The 21677-nt window shown below is 42.9% G+C and overlaps 1 protein-coding gene across 4 annotated transcripts in view; it reads right to left on the bottom strand.

The window, feature by feature from the left end:
* The window catches only part of LOC120543671, a 620163-nt gene that overhangs the window by 19841 nt on the left and 578645 nt on the right, over positions 1 to 21677 (bottom strand). The window contains exons 1-2 of one of the 4 annotated variants that reach the window (XM_039776825.1): positions 3599 to 3817; positions 2087 to 2162 (exon numbers count right to left, since the gene is read on the bottom strand). The exons of 2 other annotated variants lie outside the window; for them this stretch is intronic. In XM_039776825.1, coding sequence (XP_039632759.1) covers positions 2087 to 2162; positions 3599 to 3661 — 139 coding nt within the window. In that variant the 5' untranslated portion in view covers positions 3662 to 3817. Of the gene's footprint in view, positions 1 to 779; positions 1508 to 2086; positions 2163 to 3598; positions 3818 to 21677 lie in introns of those variants that run through there. One more of the 4 variants, XM_039776824.1, reaches the window with a different exon arrangement.

Genomic DNA, 21677 nt, shown 5'->3' with positions numbered 1-21677 from the left:
TATATATTATTGTATATAAATATCTTTTATCTAAGTTTTTAATTTATCATGTAGTATCAAACTGTCGGTGCTGAAAAATGAAGCCAATGTGGAAGTGCTGGCTCCAAAAGGGAATCAATTCCTGTAGACCCGATGTTTAATTGCCCGACTTTACAGCAGAATTAAACATGTTTACAGCCTGGTCCAAAAAAGAGCTAATCGTCATTCATTTAATAAGTTAAAAGAACTGGACTGGAAGAAACCTATCAAGTTGGCTGGTTTGTTGCTGGCAATTAATTATGTATTTATTTGTAATATTTGTTTTTATTAGCCTAGAAATCTAGACGCAAGGGGGGGTCTAGCAACTCTCCGTTGGCTTGCGAGCTGGAAAACCCAAATTGTAGTCAGGCCAATCACATCATGTATAAAGTGGGTGGGCGGGGCTTATGGCTGCTGCTGCTGCTGGTGAACAGCTGGTCTTCTGGAAGACTTGGAGTTCAGTTTTTCTTTGAGAAAAGAACAAAGAACGGCACAGAAGTCATTCTTAAAAAGGGAAGATGTGTTCGGAGTTTTGCCGACCAGATACGGCAAAAGTTTAATCTCAACTAGCTCCGCTACTTTCTTGGTTGCTCTGATTGGTTGTAGCGCTATCCTATTGCGTGCAGAGGGACTTCTGGGCTTGTCAGGCTATGTTTTTATCACTTTGTAAAGAGTTTTTACTCAAAGATCCTAATTTCATTCACTGTGATTTCATGTTAAAGAATTCAATGTTAGGAAAATAATCTATATTGATTTCTTACCCAGGTTAGGGATAACCCTAATGTATATAATTGTATTTCCTTGTAATGTTGCTTCTGCTGTGAGCGGCATTTGAGAGTGGAGTCTCCTTTCTATATCATCGTCCACTTTGATCCCAAACACGTTCGCCAGAAGACGAGTTGTCACATAAACCGTCTGCATCCGGCCGTTCAACTCTACCTCAAGGTGAGTGTTCGTCTTATTGGACATTTTGATTTCCATTATTTGAATCCTCCCAGTCTGGACAGCAGCACTTGGAGTCTGAATAAAGACAGAGTGATGGTTGGGGTCGGCTGGCTGTGGGTTTTTGTTTTGTTTTCTAGTTTCCTAGTTCTATTTCATTTCCACTGTCAGTTTTTTCTGTTCGCCCTGCCTCTCTCTGTCTTCTGTGTTTTCCCCTCCTCCTGCCTGCTATTGCCAGCTGACTATACACACCTGCTCGTCATTCCACCATCACCTCTCCCGCCGTGCACACCCGCCAGCCATCTACAATCAAGCCCACTATTTGAACCCTGGATCCACTCATCATCTTCGCTTGATTGTTGCTTCAGCCGTCCTGGTGACACGCAATACAAGCGCTCTAAAATTCCTTGTACTTACCTGTCCTTGTCTGTTGCTGACCTTCTCTGTGTTTCTCCCCTGCAGCCATCTCCTCCATACCTCTCAGTTACCTCCAGTCAGCTGGCTTCACCATTCGGTCCCTTCCACACGGCTCCCTTATCCGACCTGCCTCCGCTCCTGCTTCCAGCCATCCCCTCCTCGACTGCCCTATTCCCCGGACTCCAGTGCCTCCTCCTCGGCTCCCTCGTCCACCGTTTCCCCCCGCTCCCCTAGCTCCCTCGCCATCCTGTCCCAGTAGGATCCCTCACCATCCTACCTCAGCCCCAGAGCCCTCACTCCTGTCCTTGGCGTCCGCCTCCCCATTCCTCCCTCTTACCTGTTTTCCCAATAAACCTGTTTTTGCTGAGCCTAGCGTTTGGGGCCTTTCTGTCTCCCTCACAACAGACAGATTGACATTCATAGTAGAGGTTCAGTTGAATAGCTCAGTGGTCCCAAAAGTGTCCGCATTAACAGGTTAATAAAATGTGTCAAATCGGTTTGGTTTTATTTTAGGGATATTTATTTAAAACATGGTTGCGTTGGTTAATTAGTATTTAGTTTCTTTGATTTTATGGATGAATTAATTGAACTTTGAATTGTGTCTTTCTACTAATAAATTAAACAACAAAGAAACCACTGATTTGAGAGGAAAATCAAACATTTTAAACAGATGTTAGCATCAGTAGAACAGACTTGTCTCTGCTGCTACCTTGGAGGTTTTGGAGGAATCGGCTGTTTTCAGGGATGAATATTCCTGTCGGATTCACAGCTTCAACAGGCTCCATCTGAACAAACCACGAGATTAAACACAATTAGATAGAATTCCTCTTAGTTATTTTCACTCGAAGAATGGCAGATCAGGCCCAGAGCTGCCACTTCAATAACACACACGTTTAGCTTTGCTGTGTGACAGAAAGAGAACATCACACACACCAACACGTGCCTCAACACGACCCCAGCATGCCATGTTTCAACTGCTGCACTCATCTTTTCTTTTGACAGTAAGAGACACACATTAGAAATTAAATTTACTTAAAGGACAATTCCGGCGCAACATGAACCTAGGGGTTAATAACATGTGTACCGAGTCGACCGTTCTCTGGGACATGTTTTCATGCTAATCTGATGCGTCTCTAGCTTGAAACAAGCTACCGCAAAACTGGTGATTAGCTGCTAACGCTATAGCTTTCAGGGCAGAGGGTAAATCTCTCTTTCTACACCACTAACAATGCTCCAAATATCACCACACTTCCACGGTAGCATAACGAGGGTCCCTACATGTACACCGAAGCATTGAGAACTCTGTAAGTGTACAGACAGATTATTAAAAAAGATAGATTATAAAGAAAGATGGCAGCCGCATGTAAACATTAATGCTACTGTCTAGAGACGAATTCGATCAGCATGAAAACAGATCCCAGAGAACGGTCGACTCGGTACACACGTGTTATTAACCCCTAGGTTCATGTTGCGCCGGAATTGTCCTTTAAGTAAATTTAATTTATAATGTGTGTCTCTTACTGTCAAAAGAAACGATAAATGCAGCAGTTGAAACATGGCATGCTGGGGTCATGTTGAGGCACGTGTTTTTTGCGACGGAATCGTCCTTTAAATGCAGAGGTGTATAGTCCAGGTGCCAGGAAGTAGAAATCCTGTCCAGCAGCTGTCCCAACCATCACTAAACCAGCTCCTCTACCAGGTAGATGAGCTCGTTAGTGAAAACACCTGTTCTAGATGTAGAGGCAGATCCAAAAACATGGCAGGATTTTTACTTTCTGGCACGTGGACTATACACCTCTGTTTAAATGAAGTTAAAATAATTCCACAGCTGCCTGCAGGGCACAAAGCTCCAGAGAGCCGGGTGTCAGATCTGAGATACAGAACAAAAATCACAGACACATCAGCGACAGAATGATAATAACCTCCCAAAAATAACCTCCGAAAACACACGACTCACTGTCAGTGGTTTATGAGACATGACAAATACTTTCAAAGTACTAAATGGTTAAAAAGACAAAGACAAAATACACAAAGCCAAAGCTGTACCTCAGACATCGTGGACAAAGCCAGTGAATGAGTCCGTACTTCTGCTTACAGTTGAGGAGGCAGATTTAAGTCCACACGGCTAAAACCATGTGGTCCTATGTGGCTCAGACCATCTCTTAATGTGGTCTAAGCATACATTATTTCAGGAGAAATTTAAAGTTTAATTAATACTCACTTTGTCCTTCTTTGTTTGAGGTTTGTCGGCAGTCGGAGGTGCTGTCAGTGGAGGAAGTAACATGTAAATACTTTTATGTGCCGGTAAGTGGAAGATACCAACTTAAATCATGTTTCACCAACCTGCCACAAGTCAGCCTGTTGCTCTACTTATCTAAAATAAATGCTTAAATGTATTTGGAAACGTCAAATATTTTATTTTTTCCAACTATGACTTTGTTAATCCTCTAAATGAAAACATCCAGTTTCAAACTCACAGTCCCCCTTCCCCCCTCTATTGAACAATGCTGTAGCCCTTTATTTCCCGCCCACAGGCCGAGAACAGAGCGAGTACTTTCAGTTTCATGTTGTGTGAATACAGTAATAAATATTGTTTGGTGCTGTCAGTTGTGTTAGTCAGCGATGTAAAGCAGCTTCCCTACACTGACACAGTCAGCTGTTCAGCCTCAGTCTACGGTGGAAGAAGTATTCACAACTTTAATAAAAATACTAAAACAAAAGGCCATTAAAAATTGGACCTAAATAAAAGTTTTAGTAGCAAAATAAAGACTCAGTCTTTTAAAACTGTAACCTTTAGCTATTTTATCACATTTGTGAACTATTGTGCTCCTTGACAGTACCAAACACACTCAGCTGTGGGCAGCTTCTTTTTTTTTTTTTTACAGATTGTGATGCCAACTGTTAAACTTTAAAGCTTTAAACTCTAAAGTTGCCAATTTTCAACTCTTCTGAAACATCCAACCAGAGTTTTACCGGCAGATAAACACAGACCTCCGGGTACTGGAGACATTCATCTGCATCAGTGGCGGGTCTACATTGAATTAGACCCAGGGCGAGACCCCGTTCGAGAAATATTCTAAATAGCACAAATCCTTCACCAGACAAATGTGAAAACACACTAAAGAGAATCTAATTATAACACTATTGCACTAAGAACAGAAAACACAAACAAACTAAAACCTGACCTTTCTGGCCTTCGTTGATGCAAAATCATCAATGATGTCATCGTATGAAATCTGCTCCCCTATTGAGTGATTGATATTGATGACGGCGAGGCCAGTGAGCTGTTCCTGGGACATAGTTGACCTCAGGTATGACTTGATCCACTTTAGTTTGGAAAAGCCCCTCTCTGCTGGAGCCACAGTGACCGGCAGAGTAAGGTCAGTCCTCAGAGCAGTCCAGAAGTTGGGGAAGATCTCCGATAGCTCCTTATCATGCATAGAAGTGATGAGCTCGTGGTCTCCCGCACCCGTTGTCCTGACCGTTACATTTGTGAGACCCAGAGGTGGACTGTCCCCTGCCAGAGATGTTCTTTTGCTGGTGCTTTGGGGTTGCTGGACATTTCAGTGAGGGTGCTCTGAAATTTGGAGTTTCCCTTGACATCATACTGTAATAGTAAAGCCACTGTATGTAGAGCTGTCAGAAAAGTGTGACTCGCTCTGAAACGTTTTTTAAATGTTTCTGTAGTGTTCCCTGGACACAATCCAGTGAGAGCCATTAAAAAGAAATACATCATTATACATTATAGTTCTGTTAATGATCATGGTGCTGCAGCCTCAGAATGGGATTAGTATAGTTTACTTTTTCGCCCGCAGGATTGCACCTAAATGAAATTATAGGTGTAATACAATTCCAGTTTTCACCAGTAATATTATAAGTTAACTGTGATTAAATATGAAATTAATACACTGTTAATGCATACGCATTGACTCGAGCAGCAATTTTCTCCCACACCAATTCTCTCTCTTTTGCAGCAGCAGCCGCTGTCTTGCTTTTTTAACGAAACACATGTTCAAACCATAGACAGGAGGCTCAAACTCGCTGTTTGTGCGCATGAGTATTTCCGCCGACCCGTTTGTTTGTGGTTGTTACCATGGTGAATCGTAGAATCATGGCCCCATTCATACTGCCTTATGTGCACGTGCGTAACCCTGAGTGAACCTACTCCGAGTTGATTGAACCAACTCAAATCAGCTGTTCTGGAACCGAAAACTCAGAGTTTCCATCTCAGGGTAAATCAACTCAGACATCAGGGTTAGACTCAGAGTTTGTTAAACCTCCTACCTGGAACGGGCCCCTGTTTTCAGCGATCAGCGATGCCAGCTGATCAGACCACTCCCAATTAAAGGAGGCTAGATCTCTTACCGTGGGGGGGGGGGGGAGACAACGCTCTGGACGGATGGATGTCCCGTGTGCTGCAGCGGACCGGCTTGCTGATCTTCTTTTCCCTCTGTGTTGCTGCTGACTGGATCTCCGGGGCCCTGGTGGAGCTGAATTCCGGACTGTGCAGTGTCAACGCTCACAAAAACTCCGACTAAAGGGAAGTGGTCCTTTTCTCCCACACGGATACCGTTACTAGCCTACATATTTCTCCAGTGACAGAAGCAGAGCGACACCACGGAATTCCTGGTTCTGGATTTCTGGATGTGGATTAGCCTAGGCTACTCGAAGCCCCGTTGAAGCAGACCTTCTGTGGCGGCGACAGGGGAAACACGGAGCTGACTCAGAAGGAGATTGTCATTTTAAACTTTACTTTTAAAATAATAAAATACTATTTTTATATATTTCTTGTGTCTTTCTCTCCATGTTGGTGTGGCTAGGAAGCCAAATTTAGATTAATTTAAAATTTAACAGACTTTCAATCTCAGTTTTCACACTTGCACATATGGTCAAAATAATGTAGCTAGTCATATATGTAGTGACTTAATATATCTAAATAAGTCACTGAGGGTGAACATGTTTTCTGGGCTAAAAATAAACCAATGTCCTGTATAACTTTAGATTTGGTGATTCCATTTATTCACATTTCTGTAAAACACTTGTTCACTGTAATGTTCTTCTATAAGACGATAAGGATTAAGAATATTGCATGGACCACTATCAGCTGACTCACCCACTGTGAAATACTAACAGCTGGGTGCTCATGTGGTGCTGGACCAGGGCCATCTTGTAGCCATGCAGGTGCAATACTGTGGAAGGTAAAGTGTTGATTATTTTGATTTTTTGTTTTTGTTTTCAATGTATTTTGTAATATTAGTTTTCAACTAACAACTATTTTATAATGGACAGTTTTCTAATGTAGGTTGAAGCAGAAGAAAGTCGTGCGCCTGCGCATATACTGTGGCATATATAGTTAAAATGTGTTGCGCATATACTGTGTTATTTACGGTAGCACAGGGTTATATGTGTGTGTGTGTGTGTCACTGTTCACTTGAGCCAAGAGAGTAAAATAAACTAAATGATAAACTGCCTCCTTCGTTATCATTTTACAGCATATAAATTTCAAACGTCACAAACCAGACCACATTCATCCAGGCTCATCAACATCAATAGCAAGCGTGTCATCTACAGAAGGCTGCCCCAAACCTTTCAAGGATCACTCAGAATTTAAAAGTGGTGTCAGGTCCTCTGAGATGGCCCCACTAGTGCAGCTACAGACGGATGGTCTCCTTCAGCTGTGTTACAGATTAGATAGAGAGAATAATGAGTCTACTCAGAGCCTGTGTGATCTACAGATACCACATACAGAACATACAGAACACGGCACTACACTAACCTATAAGAACTGTCTTACTTTTTATGAGACCTATGTACAACTAAGTCCTGCTCAGGTGGACCGAACAGACCCAGGTACAGAGTGCATCACTAAATGTTGAAAAGAATATGAGCACATAGCCATACAGCTCATAGAGGCTCAAGGGCAAACTGTGGAGAGGAAAGGCCTGGTAGTTGGTCCTGACCATCCCTGGTTTGGAGCCAGCCCAGATGGAGTTCTGGACTCAGCACAGCTCCTTGAGATAAAGTGTCCCCAAAAGAGTCCTGTGTCAGTTGCAGAGTTTCTTGGTCGGCCAAATGGTGACATCAGATGCTTAAGTGATGGACATGATCTCATTCTTCCCAATGGACAAAGAGTTTATACTACCTCCAAATAGTGTTACTTATGTGTGAACTATAATGCAATAGATATTTGTGAAGTGGTTTTTGAAATATCATGCACTGTGGATGATTCTGCCATTTTTATAGCTATAGAACAGTATGTTTTAACATTTCTATCATGTTTCTATTGTGGAAAATGTCGTTTCACTAGGTTTTTACGCGGGTTAGGTAACTGCACTTCCAAATAAGTGCCCTTAACGACCCACAGCCCATCAGTCTCCATAGGATAAGATGGGAAAACTCCACCCCCCTACCTGGTGGGGCCCAATATATATTTTCATCTTTCTAAAAGTGCTTCATTAAAGGTTTTAATGAACAAAGTGTACTCAGAGAAACAATGTAGGATGTGTCAGGGCGGGGGAACTACTGGCTGGTCCCAGTTGTAGTCAGGTGACTCGAGGCGGACAGGCAGGGACGAGTACACAGATGGTTTCCAAAGGTGGAGGATATGAGGCTGGGTGGTGAGACTGGAAGCATGCAGGCACAGCGGAGGAGGCAGCAGGTCTGAGCGGTAACACATGGGTTGTAGATAACAAACTGGCGCCGAGGATGTGATCAGCCCGGGTTTAAGTATTGCTGGAGTGAATCTTGTACATGAGCTGCAGCTGTGAAGAACAGCTGTGCAGTGATGCATCGACTTTCCTCTGAACACACCTCCAGCACTCCAGGTGGTATCTTAGAAAGCAGCTTTAGTGAAACCTCTGAGTTTGTTACCCTGAGATGAGGGAAACTCTGGGTTTTCTGTTATAGAGAGAGAGGTAACTGATAACCTCAGAGTCAGAGAGACAGAGAGAGAGACAGAGAGAGACAGAGAGAGAGAGAGACAGAGAGAGAGGTAACTTAACCTCAGAGTCAGAGAGACAGAGAGACAGAGAGAGAGAGAGAGAGAGAGAGAGAGACAGAGAGACAGAGGGAGAGGTAACTTAACCTCAGAGTCAGAGAGACAGAGAGAGAGACAGAGAGAGACAGAGACAGAGAGAGACAGAGAGAGAGATAACTTAACCTCAGAGTCAGAGAGACAGAGAGAGAGACAGAGAGAGACAGAGAGACAGAGAGAGACAGAGAGAGAGGTAACTTAACCTCAGAGTCAGAGAGACAGAGAGAGAGACAGAGAGAGACAGAGAGACAGAGAGAGACAGAGAGAGAGGTAACCCTCAGAGTCAGAGAGACAGAGAGAGAGACAGAGAGAGACAGAGAGAGAGAGAGACAGAGAGAGACAGAGAGAGACAGAGAGAGACAGAGAGAGACAGAGAGAGAGGTAACTGATAACCTCAGAGTCAGAGAGACAGAGAGAGAGACAGAGAGAGACAGAGAGAGAGAGACAGAGAGAGACAGAGAGAGAGGTAACTGATAACCTCAGAGTCAGAGAGAGAGAGAGAGACAGAGAGAGACAGAGAGAGAGAGAGACAGAGAGAGAGAGAGGACAACCCTCAGAGCAAGAGACAGAGAGAGAGACAGAGAGAGACAGAGAGAGAGAGAGAGACAGAGAGAGAGGTAACTTAACCTCAGAGTCAGAGAGACAGAGAGAGAGACAGAGAGACAGAGAGAGAGAGAGAGAGACAGAAAGAGAGAGAGAGGTAACTTAACCTCAGAGTCAGAGAGACAGAGAGAGAGAGACAGAGAGAGAGAGACAGAGAGAGAGGTAACTTAACCTCAGAGTCAGAGAGACAGAGAGAGAGAGACAGAGAGAGAGAGAGAGAGACACAGAGAGAGAGACACAGAGAGAGAGGTAACTGATAACAGAGTCAGAGAGACAGAGAGAGAGAGAGAGAGAGAGACAGAGAGAGAGAGAGACAGAGAGAGAGGTAACTGATAACCACAGAGTCAGAGAGACAGAGAGAGAGAGAGAGACAGAGTGAGAGAGACAGAGTGAGAGAGACAAAGAGAGAGGTAACTTAACCTCAGAGTCAGAGAGACAGAGAGAGAGAGAGACAGAGAGATTTGATTTTTACAAAACACTTTATTTACATAATTATAATTTATGCAGGTTCACAAATAAATAAAGTGCTTATGCAATAAAATCTCAGTAGTTGTATTTAAAGACAGAATATTATCCGATAAAAACTTGTGCAAAAACCAGCTCATCATCAACCACCGAACAAACAATGTCATTAAAACACCAACGTATTTTAAAAGCATCAATGTCTCCGATATGTTTATAAAATCTAAACTCTAACCAGAGTCTGGCCCTGATGCTACAGAGCCAGACTGCCCGGCCTCCTGCCCCTCCCCTGTCTCTCCACCCTGTTCTTCTGGTAATATAAATCGCCATTTTGCTTCACCTGAAAGGTAGTTCAGGAGCTGCCATTTATCTTTTGTGCCTTTTATACACAGCTCCCATAATAAAAATCCTCTCAGTAAAAACTACGTTAAAAGACTAAAACCAAAGTTAAAAGAGAGAAGAACTCAGTGAGTCTCTTACACTCAGTGAACATGTGGTAGACAGCTCCTCGCAGGTTACAGAACAGGCACTGGCTAAGAACAGTCGGGTTAAGAACAGAGATAAAAGCATTGGAGGCGACAGCACCATGTAGAATCCTCCACTGGAGGTCAGCGGTCCGTTTTTGAGGGGAGGCTTGTATAAAACCCTCCACTGGGGACAAGGATGCCCCCCAGCCTGTCATTCCAGACAGTGGGGGTCTGCCACTCAGTCCTTTTTATTGATGGCTTTCACACAGTTCCGGTAGAGTGTCACTTTGTCTGCTCCGTGCAGGGTGAGCTTGCCCGGCTACTGACAGCTAGCAGGGGGCCGGCTCCTCTCCAAACTCTGGGCTCATGTAGACCTCTGGGAACGGGTCTGTGGGGTCTGGCATAGTCTCCCCCGGCCGCATCTATGAGGAGCCTCCGTCTCTCCCACTCAGCTTCTGGGTCCATAGGTTGAGGATTCACGCAGCGACCCGGATGGAGGTCAGACCCAGGAGAGAGCCCAGAGCCCCGGCCCCCGATAGTCCAGGCCCTGCTTCCTCCACCAGCTGCTGCAGGCTCAGGGTCCTGGATCGGTTCAGGGCTGCCAGCAGCCCGGGCACCCCGCTGCAGATGTCCAGTCTGTCTCCCGCACCAGCGGCTCCTTCAACAACCAGTGCAGAGAGTCAGACCTATCATTCAATGTACAGTATAAAAAGGGCCAACGATTTAAAAACGCCCTGATAAAAAGGAGAGGAAACCCACTTAACTTTAAAAAATTTAGGATCAGTTAAGAACAGAGCAGCATCCAGCCCCAGTTTACTCACATGTCTGAGGATACAGCTGGTCACGTCCTCCACCACCAAGTCAGGGCGCCCTGTCAAAAACTTTTGTATAAACTGAAGCCTGAAAGTGGCCGTTCTGCTGGCCAGGTGGACAAGGCCCTGTCCCCCTCTTCTCTTGGTAAAAACAGCACCCCCTGTGGCACCCAGTGTAGACCCCCAAAAAAATCCACCATTTTTCGCTGTATCTGAGCTAGTAGACCTGACGGGGGTCCACACAAGCTAAACGGTGCCACAAAAGGGATGCAACCAGATTATTCAGAACTAAAAACTCTGACCTCTATAAGACATCTGAGGGAGTAGCCACTTCCATTTGTTCATTTTATTGTCAATTTTTCCCATGACGGTCTCCCAGTTTCTCCCGCACTACCACCTCCTCCTCGTACCGAGGAACAGACCGAGATATTTAAAACCGTCCCTTTCCCAGACCAGGTCCTGGGGAGAACCGGAGACCGTCATGCCATTCACCAACAGCGGAGGGCTACACTTTTTGCCAGTTCACCCTCGCTGCAGATAAAATATTAAAACCCAAAACAGTGTTTTCTAAAATGTCCAACTCATGCTGGCCCTTAATAAAACAATGACGTCATCAGCATAAGCCGATAAAACCATGTTGTCACTAAAACCAGGTAAAATCAGACCCTCAATGTTGTGGCGTAGTCTGCAGAGGAGGGGTTTTAGGGAGAGTGCGTAGCGCATCCCGGGACAGAGCACAGCCCTGCCGGAGCCTCTACACACTCTAAAAGGAGCACACAGACTGCCGTTAAACTTCAGCACACTCTCAACCTCACTGTACAACACCTGGATCTTGGCTATGAAACCAGCGCTGAACCCAAACCTCCCCATTACTTTCCAGAGGAAGCTGTGCTCAACGCGGTCAAAAGCCTTTTCCTGGTCTAGAGAAATCAGACCAGTGTTAAACCCCAACGAGCTGGAGACCTCCAAAACATCCCGAATGAGGTGGACATTGTCCACCATGGACCTGCGGGCCGCACAGTAGGTCTGGTCCCGATGGATGACCTGCTCCATAGCTCTCCCCAGCCTGGAGGCAAAGACCTTGGACAGAAGCTTGTAATCCACACACAGCAAAGACACAGGGCGCCAGTTTTTGATGTCCTGGAGGTTTCCTTTTTTAGGCAGCAGCGTAACAACTGCCCTGCGGCAGGACATGGGCATGGAGCCAGAGGCCAGACTTTCATTAAAAACATCTAAAATATCGTGTGCAAAGATGTCCCAGAAGGCTTTAAAAAACTCGACTGTGAGGCCATCAATGCCTGGGGCACGTCTCCCCTGCATACTCTGCAGGGCAGCGTGGACCTCCTGCAGTTGAATGGGCGCCTCAAGACAGGAGTTGGTCTCCTCAGAGACCTGAGGTAGCCCACTCAGGAACTCCTCCTGTAGAGCCTCCTGCTCCTCGTACTCACTAGAGTACAGAGAGGAGTAAAACTCTACAGCTCGCCTTCTTATCTGCCTCGGCTCCATGATCTCCTGCCCTGTGTCTGAGAGCAGTGTGTGGATTACCCGCCTCTGCCCATTCTTTTCCTCCAGGCCGAAGAAGAAGCTAGAGGGAGCATCCATCTCCGAGATGGTCTGGAATCGGACCTGACCAGTGCACCCTGTACTTTAACGTCCAGCAGGTCTGCTAAAAGCTAGCTTTTGATTTTGAGGACTTCAAAATGTCCTCGATCTCCTGTGGACTCACTTAACTTCTCTAGTTCCACTATATCACTCTCCAGGTCCTGCATAGATCTGGTGATGTCACGTGTGACGTTGAGGGTGTGCTGTTGACATAAAAGCTTAATTTCCGTCTTACCATGGTCCCACCACTGCCTAAGACTGCTAAAATCACCCTTTCTCTGTCTAAAAATATCCCAAAAATAAATAAGGACCTCTCTAAAATTTTTGTCAAAAGTTAAAACCGAGTTAAAATGCCAATAGGCACTTTTCGGTTTCACATCTCTTATAAAAACATGACATAAAACCAAAGAGTGATCAGTAAAAACAGCAGGAACAATATTACACACTTTAAAAATATTAAAATGTTGTTTAAAACAATAAATACGATCAAGTCTGGCTGAGGAGATCCTACTCTCTCTGAGGTGGGACCATGTGTACTGTCGGCAGTCTGCATGCATCCTTCTCCATACATCCACCAGGCCATAGGTGGAGACCAGCCGCCCCAGAGCATGCTGGGAAGCTGGATGCGGCTCTGCATGGTTACGATCTAAAAGAGCATTTGCAGTACAGTTAAAATCCCCACCCAAGAATAAAAAATCCTCCGATGCACAATCATTTAAAACCCCACCTACCTTTTTCTAAAAGATCTTTCTCTGCGCACCGGTTGTTGGGGCATACAGGTTAATAAAAACAGCCGTAAAATGATCAAACTGAGCTCTGACTAAAAGCAGCCTCCCCTCCATAAAATGCCGGACCTCCAGTGAGACCGGAGAGAAAGTTCTGGAGAAGAGGAAGCCCACTCCTCCACTCAGAGAGGAGCCATGGCTCAGGATGGCTTCCCCTTCCCATTCTCTCCTCCAGTCGGCCTCGTTGCTGCTGTCACTGTGAGTTTCTTGTAGAAATAAAACATCAATGTGTTTCATTCTCATGGTTTCATAAATGCTGGCTCTTTTAATGACATTCCTAGCTCCATTTACGTTCAAACTCCCAACTTTAAAAACATCCATAATAAATGAAATGTTAAAAGCAACAACAATAAACAATAAATTAATCAACATTGGAGCGTACTTCATCATCTAGACGTAGTTGTTTTTTTACTTTAAGCACAAGTTTTTTCAATCTAAAACCCTCTTGGACTGTGATTTCAGAAACCTCCTTCCGGCTGTTGTGGAAACTAACGGAGGAGCAGAAAAGAACCAAATCGGGAAAAAACTCTTCTACTTTTACACCTTGCTGATTCTTTGTTTGTTTTAGGAAACATTTTATTTCCTCAGCAGTATAAAACTTCCTCTGTTGACTGCTGCTATAATGAGGAACTTCACTTTCATCAGACACACCTTCATCACTCTCACTACCATCCGTACACACCTTCCTCACACTCTCCTCACTCACTCGGCTCGCCTTAGCCTCACTGGAGGCACTGGGAGTCTTCCGTCTGCGTTTTACAGGTAGTTTGGATTTAACTACAGCCTCTACTCCCTCCATCACCACCTCCTCCTCCAGCACCTCCTCCTCTACCTGTTCACTCCACCTAACACTTTGCTCCCCCACCGTTTCATTTCCCTCCTCAGTCTGTACCTCCCCTGTCTCCCCAGACTGTCCCCCCTGTGTGTCCCTGAGCTCACCTGTCTCCCCAGACTGTCCCCCCTGTGTGTCCCTGACCTCACCCGTCCGTTCCCCAGACACCCCTTCACCTGTTTGTTTTTTTTCTTTTTCTGTTTCTTTCTCCTCACCCACTAAACTACTCTCATCTCCACTCACACTCTCACTCACAACATCCACACTAACACCCGGTGTATTTACAGTACTACTCACCCGGTGCGTCCGGTCAGACACGGCATCGGCACGCCGCTGTGCAGCGCGCGGAGCGGCCATCGGCCGCTCGGAGGCGGCAGCCGGCCCCGAGGCAGCAGCCCCCCCACACGGTGGGGGGTCCGCCGCCCCGGCAGCGGACCGCTGGGCATCCGCCCCTCCCTCCCCCGGTACCCCCGGGGGAGCGGGGGGCGGACCCCCCCCGGCACCAGCTGCCCCTCCCGGACCGGGAGGATTCGGATCACCTCGTCTCGGGCAGGCCCTCACCGTGTGGCCCACCTCTCCACAACCAAAACATTTCATCCCTGATGACGTTGCAAAAATCACGTATTCATAATCATCTACTTTAACATGGAACCGGAGGTTCAACTCCTCGTCCCGATGGTTCAGTATCATATACAGCTGTCTACGGTGAGACACCACGTGCTTCAGCAACGGAGACTTACATCCAGACAGGATCTTTTTAACGGGGGAGACTATCTTCCCGTGTCTGGACAGCTCTCTGCTGAGGAAGCCATCAGAGATGAACGGTGGGACGTTTGACAGGACCACCTTGGTGGCCGGTTGAGTGAGCGGTAGTACCTGTACAAACATTTCACACACGGTGATGCCCGCCTCGATGACTTGGTTCACCTTCTCCTCCCGGTCCAGGAAGATGACCACGGCGCCGTTCATCCGAGCGGCCGACATAATACTACCGTGCCCGACCTTCTCCCCCACAGCTAGACTAATGTCCTCCACGCTGCACGGGAAACTGGGACAGATCTTAATGCCATGTTTCCTGGTGAGCGTGGAGAACCCCTCTCCATTCACCATGGCGGCTGCACACGCCGACCGGCGAGACGCCGGCAGGAGACAAACCACCCAAATAAACCTAAAACTAAACACCAAAACGTACTACAAATAAAAGATAAAGTGACCTACACCGTTAAACTAAACAAAAGTAAATGAAAATATCAACAAATGAAAAAAGAAAAGTAAGAAAAACCTACAAATCCCCACAGCTCACTCACACACGCTCTCAACTCAGAGACAGAGAGAGAGAGAGAGAGAGAGAGAGAGAGACAGAGAGACAGAGAGAGAGACAGAGAGAGAGAGAGACAGAGAGAGAGGTAACTTAACCTCAGAGTCAGAGAGACAGAGAGAGAGAGAGACAGAGAGAGAGAGAGAGAGACAGAGAGAGAGACAGAGAGAGAGAGAGACAGAGAGAGAGGTAACTTAACCTCAGAGTCAGAGAGACACAGAGAGAGAGACAGAGAGACAGAGAGAGAGAGAGAGACAGAGAGAGACAGAGAGACAGAGAGAGAGGTAACTTAACCTCAGAGTCAGAGAGACAGAGAGACAGAGGGAGGGGGAGAGACAGAGAGACAGAGAGAGAGACAGAGAGAGAGAGAGAGACAGAGAGAGAGACAGAGACAGAGAGAGGGAGGGGGAGAAAGGGGTGCGCATATAAAAGTTAAAACATTTAGAGACCGACCCGTTAACATTCCCTGATGGATATATTTATGAAATACACATATTTTAATGGGAGGGAATTACATATCGACTATTTGTCGTCTTCTTGAGCCGTGTGTCGCCAATGCGCACATCAGTTTGAATTATGTTTTTATTTTTTTTATTTGCTCTCCCGATCGCTTCCCACTGCCAGGGTTGCAACTGCAATAAAAGAATAAAGAAACAACAGTTTATGGAAAGCCCAAGTGTAATTATGGTCAGATCTTGGTCCTGACTGATGGGGAAGTGATATTAATAAGAGTTGTGATTTAAACATTTTGCCAGCTTTCCTTCCTGTTTTAGGAAGCAGCGACTGTATTGCGTTTTCTCTGTAAAACCGAGTCTGTGTCCTTCATATTTATGTAGAATTATAGTTTGCTCTTCTTGTTTAAAACATGCAGCTCTGGTAGATGTTTGTGATTGGTCGTGCTCTGCAAACCCTGGGACTGGGAAACCCTGATGGTTGACTGACCTGGTTGATAACCACCGTCGTAACCAAGGTTATGTGGGACCGCGGTTGTGGGGTTAGGTGAAGCCGGGGAACTGAAAGAGATCCAGGACATGTTGGTCTCGCTTCAAGAAACCTCAGGTTTCTCTCAGTCTCCTCACTCTGACACAGCACTCTCTCATCTCCTCATTCATTCATTCATTCATTCAGTCTGGATCAGGCATGAATAAAACAATATAGGCTATGTTGGTTTATTAACCATGTTAGGCAGAATATAAAACATTTTATTTCTCAGAACATGGCAATTCCTTTTGTCTACGATCCCGTTGATGAAGAAGCTGCTTTACTTCACTGAGAGTTAAACATACGTCGAGAGATGATATTGAAGCCCCGACATTTTAATTTCAGAAAACTTCCTATTAGAGCGGTATGGTTTTTCTTCCCAGTCGATCAGTTATGTAGCCTACATAACCTTATCATCCTCATATCACTAACATATATATAACCTTATCATCTTCATATCACTAACATATTTACATAACCTTATCATCCTCATATCACTAACGTATATACATAACCCTTTCATCTTCATATCACTAACATATATACATAACCTTATCATCCTCATATCACTAACGTATATACATAACCTTATCATCCTCATATCACTAACGTATATACATAACCTTATCATCCTCATATCACTAACATATATACATAACCTTATCATCCTCATATCACTAACGTATATACATAACCTTATCATCCTCATATCACTAACATATATATAACCTTATCATCTTCATATCACTAACATATTTACATAACCTTATCATCATCATATCACTAACATATATACATAACCTTATCATCCTCATATCACTAACATATATACATAACCTTATCATCCTCATATCACTAACATATATATAACCTTATCATCTTCATATCACTAACATATATATAACCTTATCATCCTCATATCACTAACATATATACATAACCTTATCATCCTCATATCACTAACGTATATACATAACCTTATCATCCTCATATCACTAACATATATACATAACCTTATCATCCTCATATCACTAACATATATACATAACCTTATCATCCTCATATCACTAACATATATACATAACCTTATCATCCTCATATCACTAACATATATACATAACCTTATCATCCTCATATCACTAACATATATACATAACCTTATCATCCTCATATCACTAACATATATACATAACCTTATCATCCTCATATCACTAACATATATACATAACCTTATCATCCTCATATCACTAACATATATACATAACCTTATCATCCTCATATCACTAACATATATACATAACCTTATCATCCTCATATCACTAACATATATACATAACCTTATCATCCTCATATCACTAACATATATACATAACCTTATCATCCTCATATCACTAATATATATACATAACTTTATCATCCTCATATCACTAACATATATACATAACCTTATCATCATCATATCACTAACATATATACATAACCTTATCATCCTCATATCACTAACATATATACATAACCTTATCATCCTCATATCACTAACATATATACATAACCTTATCATCCTCATATCACTAACATATATACATAACCTTATCATCCTCATATCACTAACATATATACATAACCTTATCATCCTCATATCACTAACATATATACATAACCTTATCATCCTCATATCACTAACATCACCCATCTATGCTCTTACATTCCAGCAGATTATCGCATTACGTTTTTTTGCAAAGCGTCATCAGAAGAGTGTGACTCGATCTGAAACGTGTTTTAAATGTTTTTAAAAGGAGCTCCACAGTATTGCAGGTGAATGATGTAAACCCTTTGAAATAAAAGATTATGGATTATAATTCTGATAATGATGGTGCTGCAGCCTCAGAATGGGATTAGTAGGACTAGGACTTTTTCGTCCGCAGTGTTAATTGCACCTACATGAAATAGATTATAGGTTAAATACAATTTCATCAGGAATATTAGGCTATACTTATGATTAAAAATGATATACACTACAATACGCATTTACTCTAGCAGCAATTTCTCTCTCTTTTGCAGCAGCCGCTGTGTGTTGTTTTTTTAAACTCGCTGTTTGTGCGCATGAGTGTTTCCGCCGACCCGTTAGTTTGTGGTTGTTACCATGGTGAATCGTAGTATCATGACTCAACTCCTGCTGCCTGTTTATTGTGGTGGTGCACGTGGTGAACCAGATTGATTGAACCAAGTCATGTCAGCTGTTCTGAAACCGAAAACTCGGAGTTCCCATCTCAGGGTGAATCACCTCAGAGGTCAGGGTTACCCTCACAGTTTGTTAACCTGTGAATCTAGACAACCTATCATGGAAGACATTTAATTTAATGTCACACATGAAAGAAGTTCAGTCTCATTGTCATTAGAGTCATTAGTAGGCCTGTCACCATAACATATTTTGCTGGACGATAAATTGTTCCAGAAATTATTGCAATAAACGCTAATATTGTTGTTGATATTGTAATGATAAAGGCATAATAATAATAATAATAATAATAATAATAATAATAATAATAATAATAATAATAATAATAATAATAATAAGGCAGGTATACACCTTTTCAAAGAGCAATAAACTTTTATTTCTAAAGAATATTTAACACTGGAACTGGAAGACATTTTAAATATCCTCAATAAATGAACAAAACCAACCCAAAACAATTAATAAAATGGACTCTCAGTCTGTCTTAATAAAAGATGCACTGGAATAAAAACCAAACAGACAACCAAAAACATTAAATAAAATGGATTTTTTTCCGGCCACGATCATATCCATTTAAAAATGATGGAGCTCATTTTTATTTATCATGCGATAAATTGATTTCTTGCATATTGAGACAGGCCTAGTCATTAGGTATACAGAGTATAGCCACTAAGAAAGCTCCAGGATTTCCATATACCCACTGGCACATAACAACATGAATGGTCATCTGGGTTTTCCTTCTTCACATATGATAAATAAAGGGATTTACACCTTAAATTGGTGCATAAAAGTGTATCAGAATACAGGTAATGAAGTCGTTGATGCTCAAAACATACTTTATTCTCACTTTATTTACAAGCCTCAACTTTCTTGCACATTTCAGTTTATTTTTCATTACTAAATACATGCTTTATCACTGTCTCTTTAGCATGCTGATGGATATCTTGAACGATCTCTTCCATGGAAATCACTACAGAATTTATTGTACTTTGACCAACACCTGCTGCCATTAGATCAGAAATTACGGCTGCTCAACTATTTACAATGTATGGCGAAGATAACTCTGACTCAGCCTCTAAACATTCAGTCGACACTTCAACATGAGAAATATTACTTGTGTTGACGGTACTTTGAGGATATGAAAGATCATCTTCTACAGAATCAACTAAACTGCTTCCATGGCACTTATTAAGATGCTTTCTAAAACCAGAAAAGCTACCAAAAGAATGTGAGCATCCTTCTTGACCACATTTCAGAAAAAGAGTCCTGCCTGTACATAGCCCATGAATTATCTTAAGGTGCTTAACAAGGTTGTTTGGACTTCCATGGTCACTTATGCAAAGAAAACACTTCATAGTTTTATCTCAACTAACGCACCATTCTTGCTCGCAACTCAGCAACTCTAGGAGTCTCCTTTGTTTCCCCCATGTCGATATTATAGATGGTTGTTTGCACAAAAGTGAAAAAGCTGCTCAAGGAAGAACTGTATGACGTACCAAATACGTAATGGGCTTTAAAAGACTTCGTCAAAAGCTCCTACTGAACCTGTTGCCTTGCATGGAAGTGCATGCTTGTCAACCACAATGAAGTAGGAGTGAATGCTGCTCTGTGTGGATCCCTGGGCGAGAAGGTAGGGCTGACTGCTTTGGGTGATGTTGTCTAGATGCTGCTGCACACTGGTTCCAACCTCATCAAATCCAAGAGTTCTGTGGTGGATACAAGTCCATGGCTTTCCTTTATTACTTTTGCTTTGACCTTATCATCCTCATATCACTAAAGTATATACATAACCTTATCATCCTCATATCACTAACGTATATACATAACCTTATCATCCTCATATCACTAACATATATACATAACCTTATCATCCTCATATCACTAACACATATACATGACCTTATCATCATCATATCACTAACGTATATACATAACCTTATCATCCTCATATCACTAACATATATACATAACCTTATAATCCTCATATCACTAACATATATACATAACCTTATCATCCTCATATCACTAACGTATATACATAACCTTATTATCCTCATATCACTAACATATATACATAACCTTATCATCTTCATATCACTAACGTATATACATAACCTTATCATCTTCATATCACTAACGTCACCCATCTATGCTCTTACATCCCAGCAGATTATTGTGTCGTATTACGTTTTTCTTTGCAAACGGTATTTTTCTTTACAACATTGGTGATGCGGAACATATTAATAAAGCCACTGTAGCAAAGCGTCATCAGAAGAGTGTGACACAATATGAAACGTGTTTTAAATGTTTTTAAAAGGAGCTCCACAGTATTGCAGGTGAATGATGTAAACCCTTTGAAATAAAAGTTTATGGATTATAATTCTGATAATGATGGTGCTGCAGCCTCAGAATGGGATTAGTAGGACTAGGACTTTTTCGTCTGCAGTGTTAATTGCACCTAAATGAAATAGATTATAGGTTCAATACCATTTCACCAGTAATATTAGGCTATACTTATGATTAAAAATGATATACACTATATTGGAATATACGCATTTACTCTAGCAGCAATTTCTCTCTCTTTTGCAGCAGCCGCTGTGTGTTGTTTTTTTAAACTCGCTGTTTGTGCGCATGAGTGTTTCCGCTGACCCGTTAGTTTGTGGTTGTTACCATGGTGAATCGTAGTATCATGACTCAACTCCTGCTGCCTGTTTATTGTGGTGGTGCACGTGGTGAACCAGATTGATTGAACCAAGTCATGTCAGCTGTTCTGAAACCGAAAACTCGGAGTTCCCATCTCAGGGTGAATCACCTCAGAGGTCAGGGTTACCCTCACAGTTTGTTAACCTGTGAATCTAGACAACCTATCATGGAAGACCTTTAATGTACTGTTAAAAATTCGGCCCACAGTAGGCTTTCACACATGAAATATATATATGAAAAGAAGTTCAGTCTCGTTGTCATTAGAGTCATTAGTAGGCCTGTCACAATAACTTATTTTGCTGGACGATAAATTGTCCCAGAAATTATTGCTATAAATGCTAATATTGTCATTGATATCGTAATGATAATGGCATCATAATAATAATGCAGGTATACACCTTTTCAAAGAGCAATAAACTTTTATTTCTAACACTGGAACTGGAAGACATTTTAAATATCCTCAATA

The sequence above is a fragment of the Perca fluviatilis genome, chromosome 16 (assembly GCF_010015445.1).
Source record: "Perca fluviatilis chromosome 16, GENO_Pfluv_1.0, whole genome shotgun sequence".
In the NCBI taxonomy this organism is placed as follows: domain Eukaryota; kingdom Metazoa; phylum Chordata; class Actinopteri; order Perciformes; family Percidae; genus Perca; species Perca fluviatilis.
The sequence above is the reverse complement of the archived record's forward strand: the minus strand, read 5'-3'. Positions and strand labels throughout refer to the sequence as shown.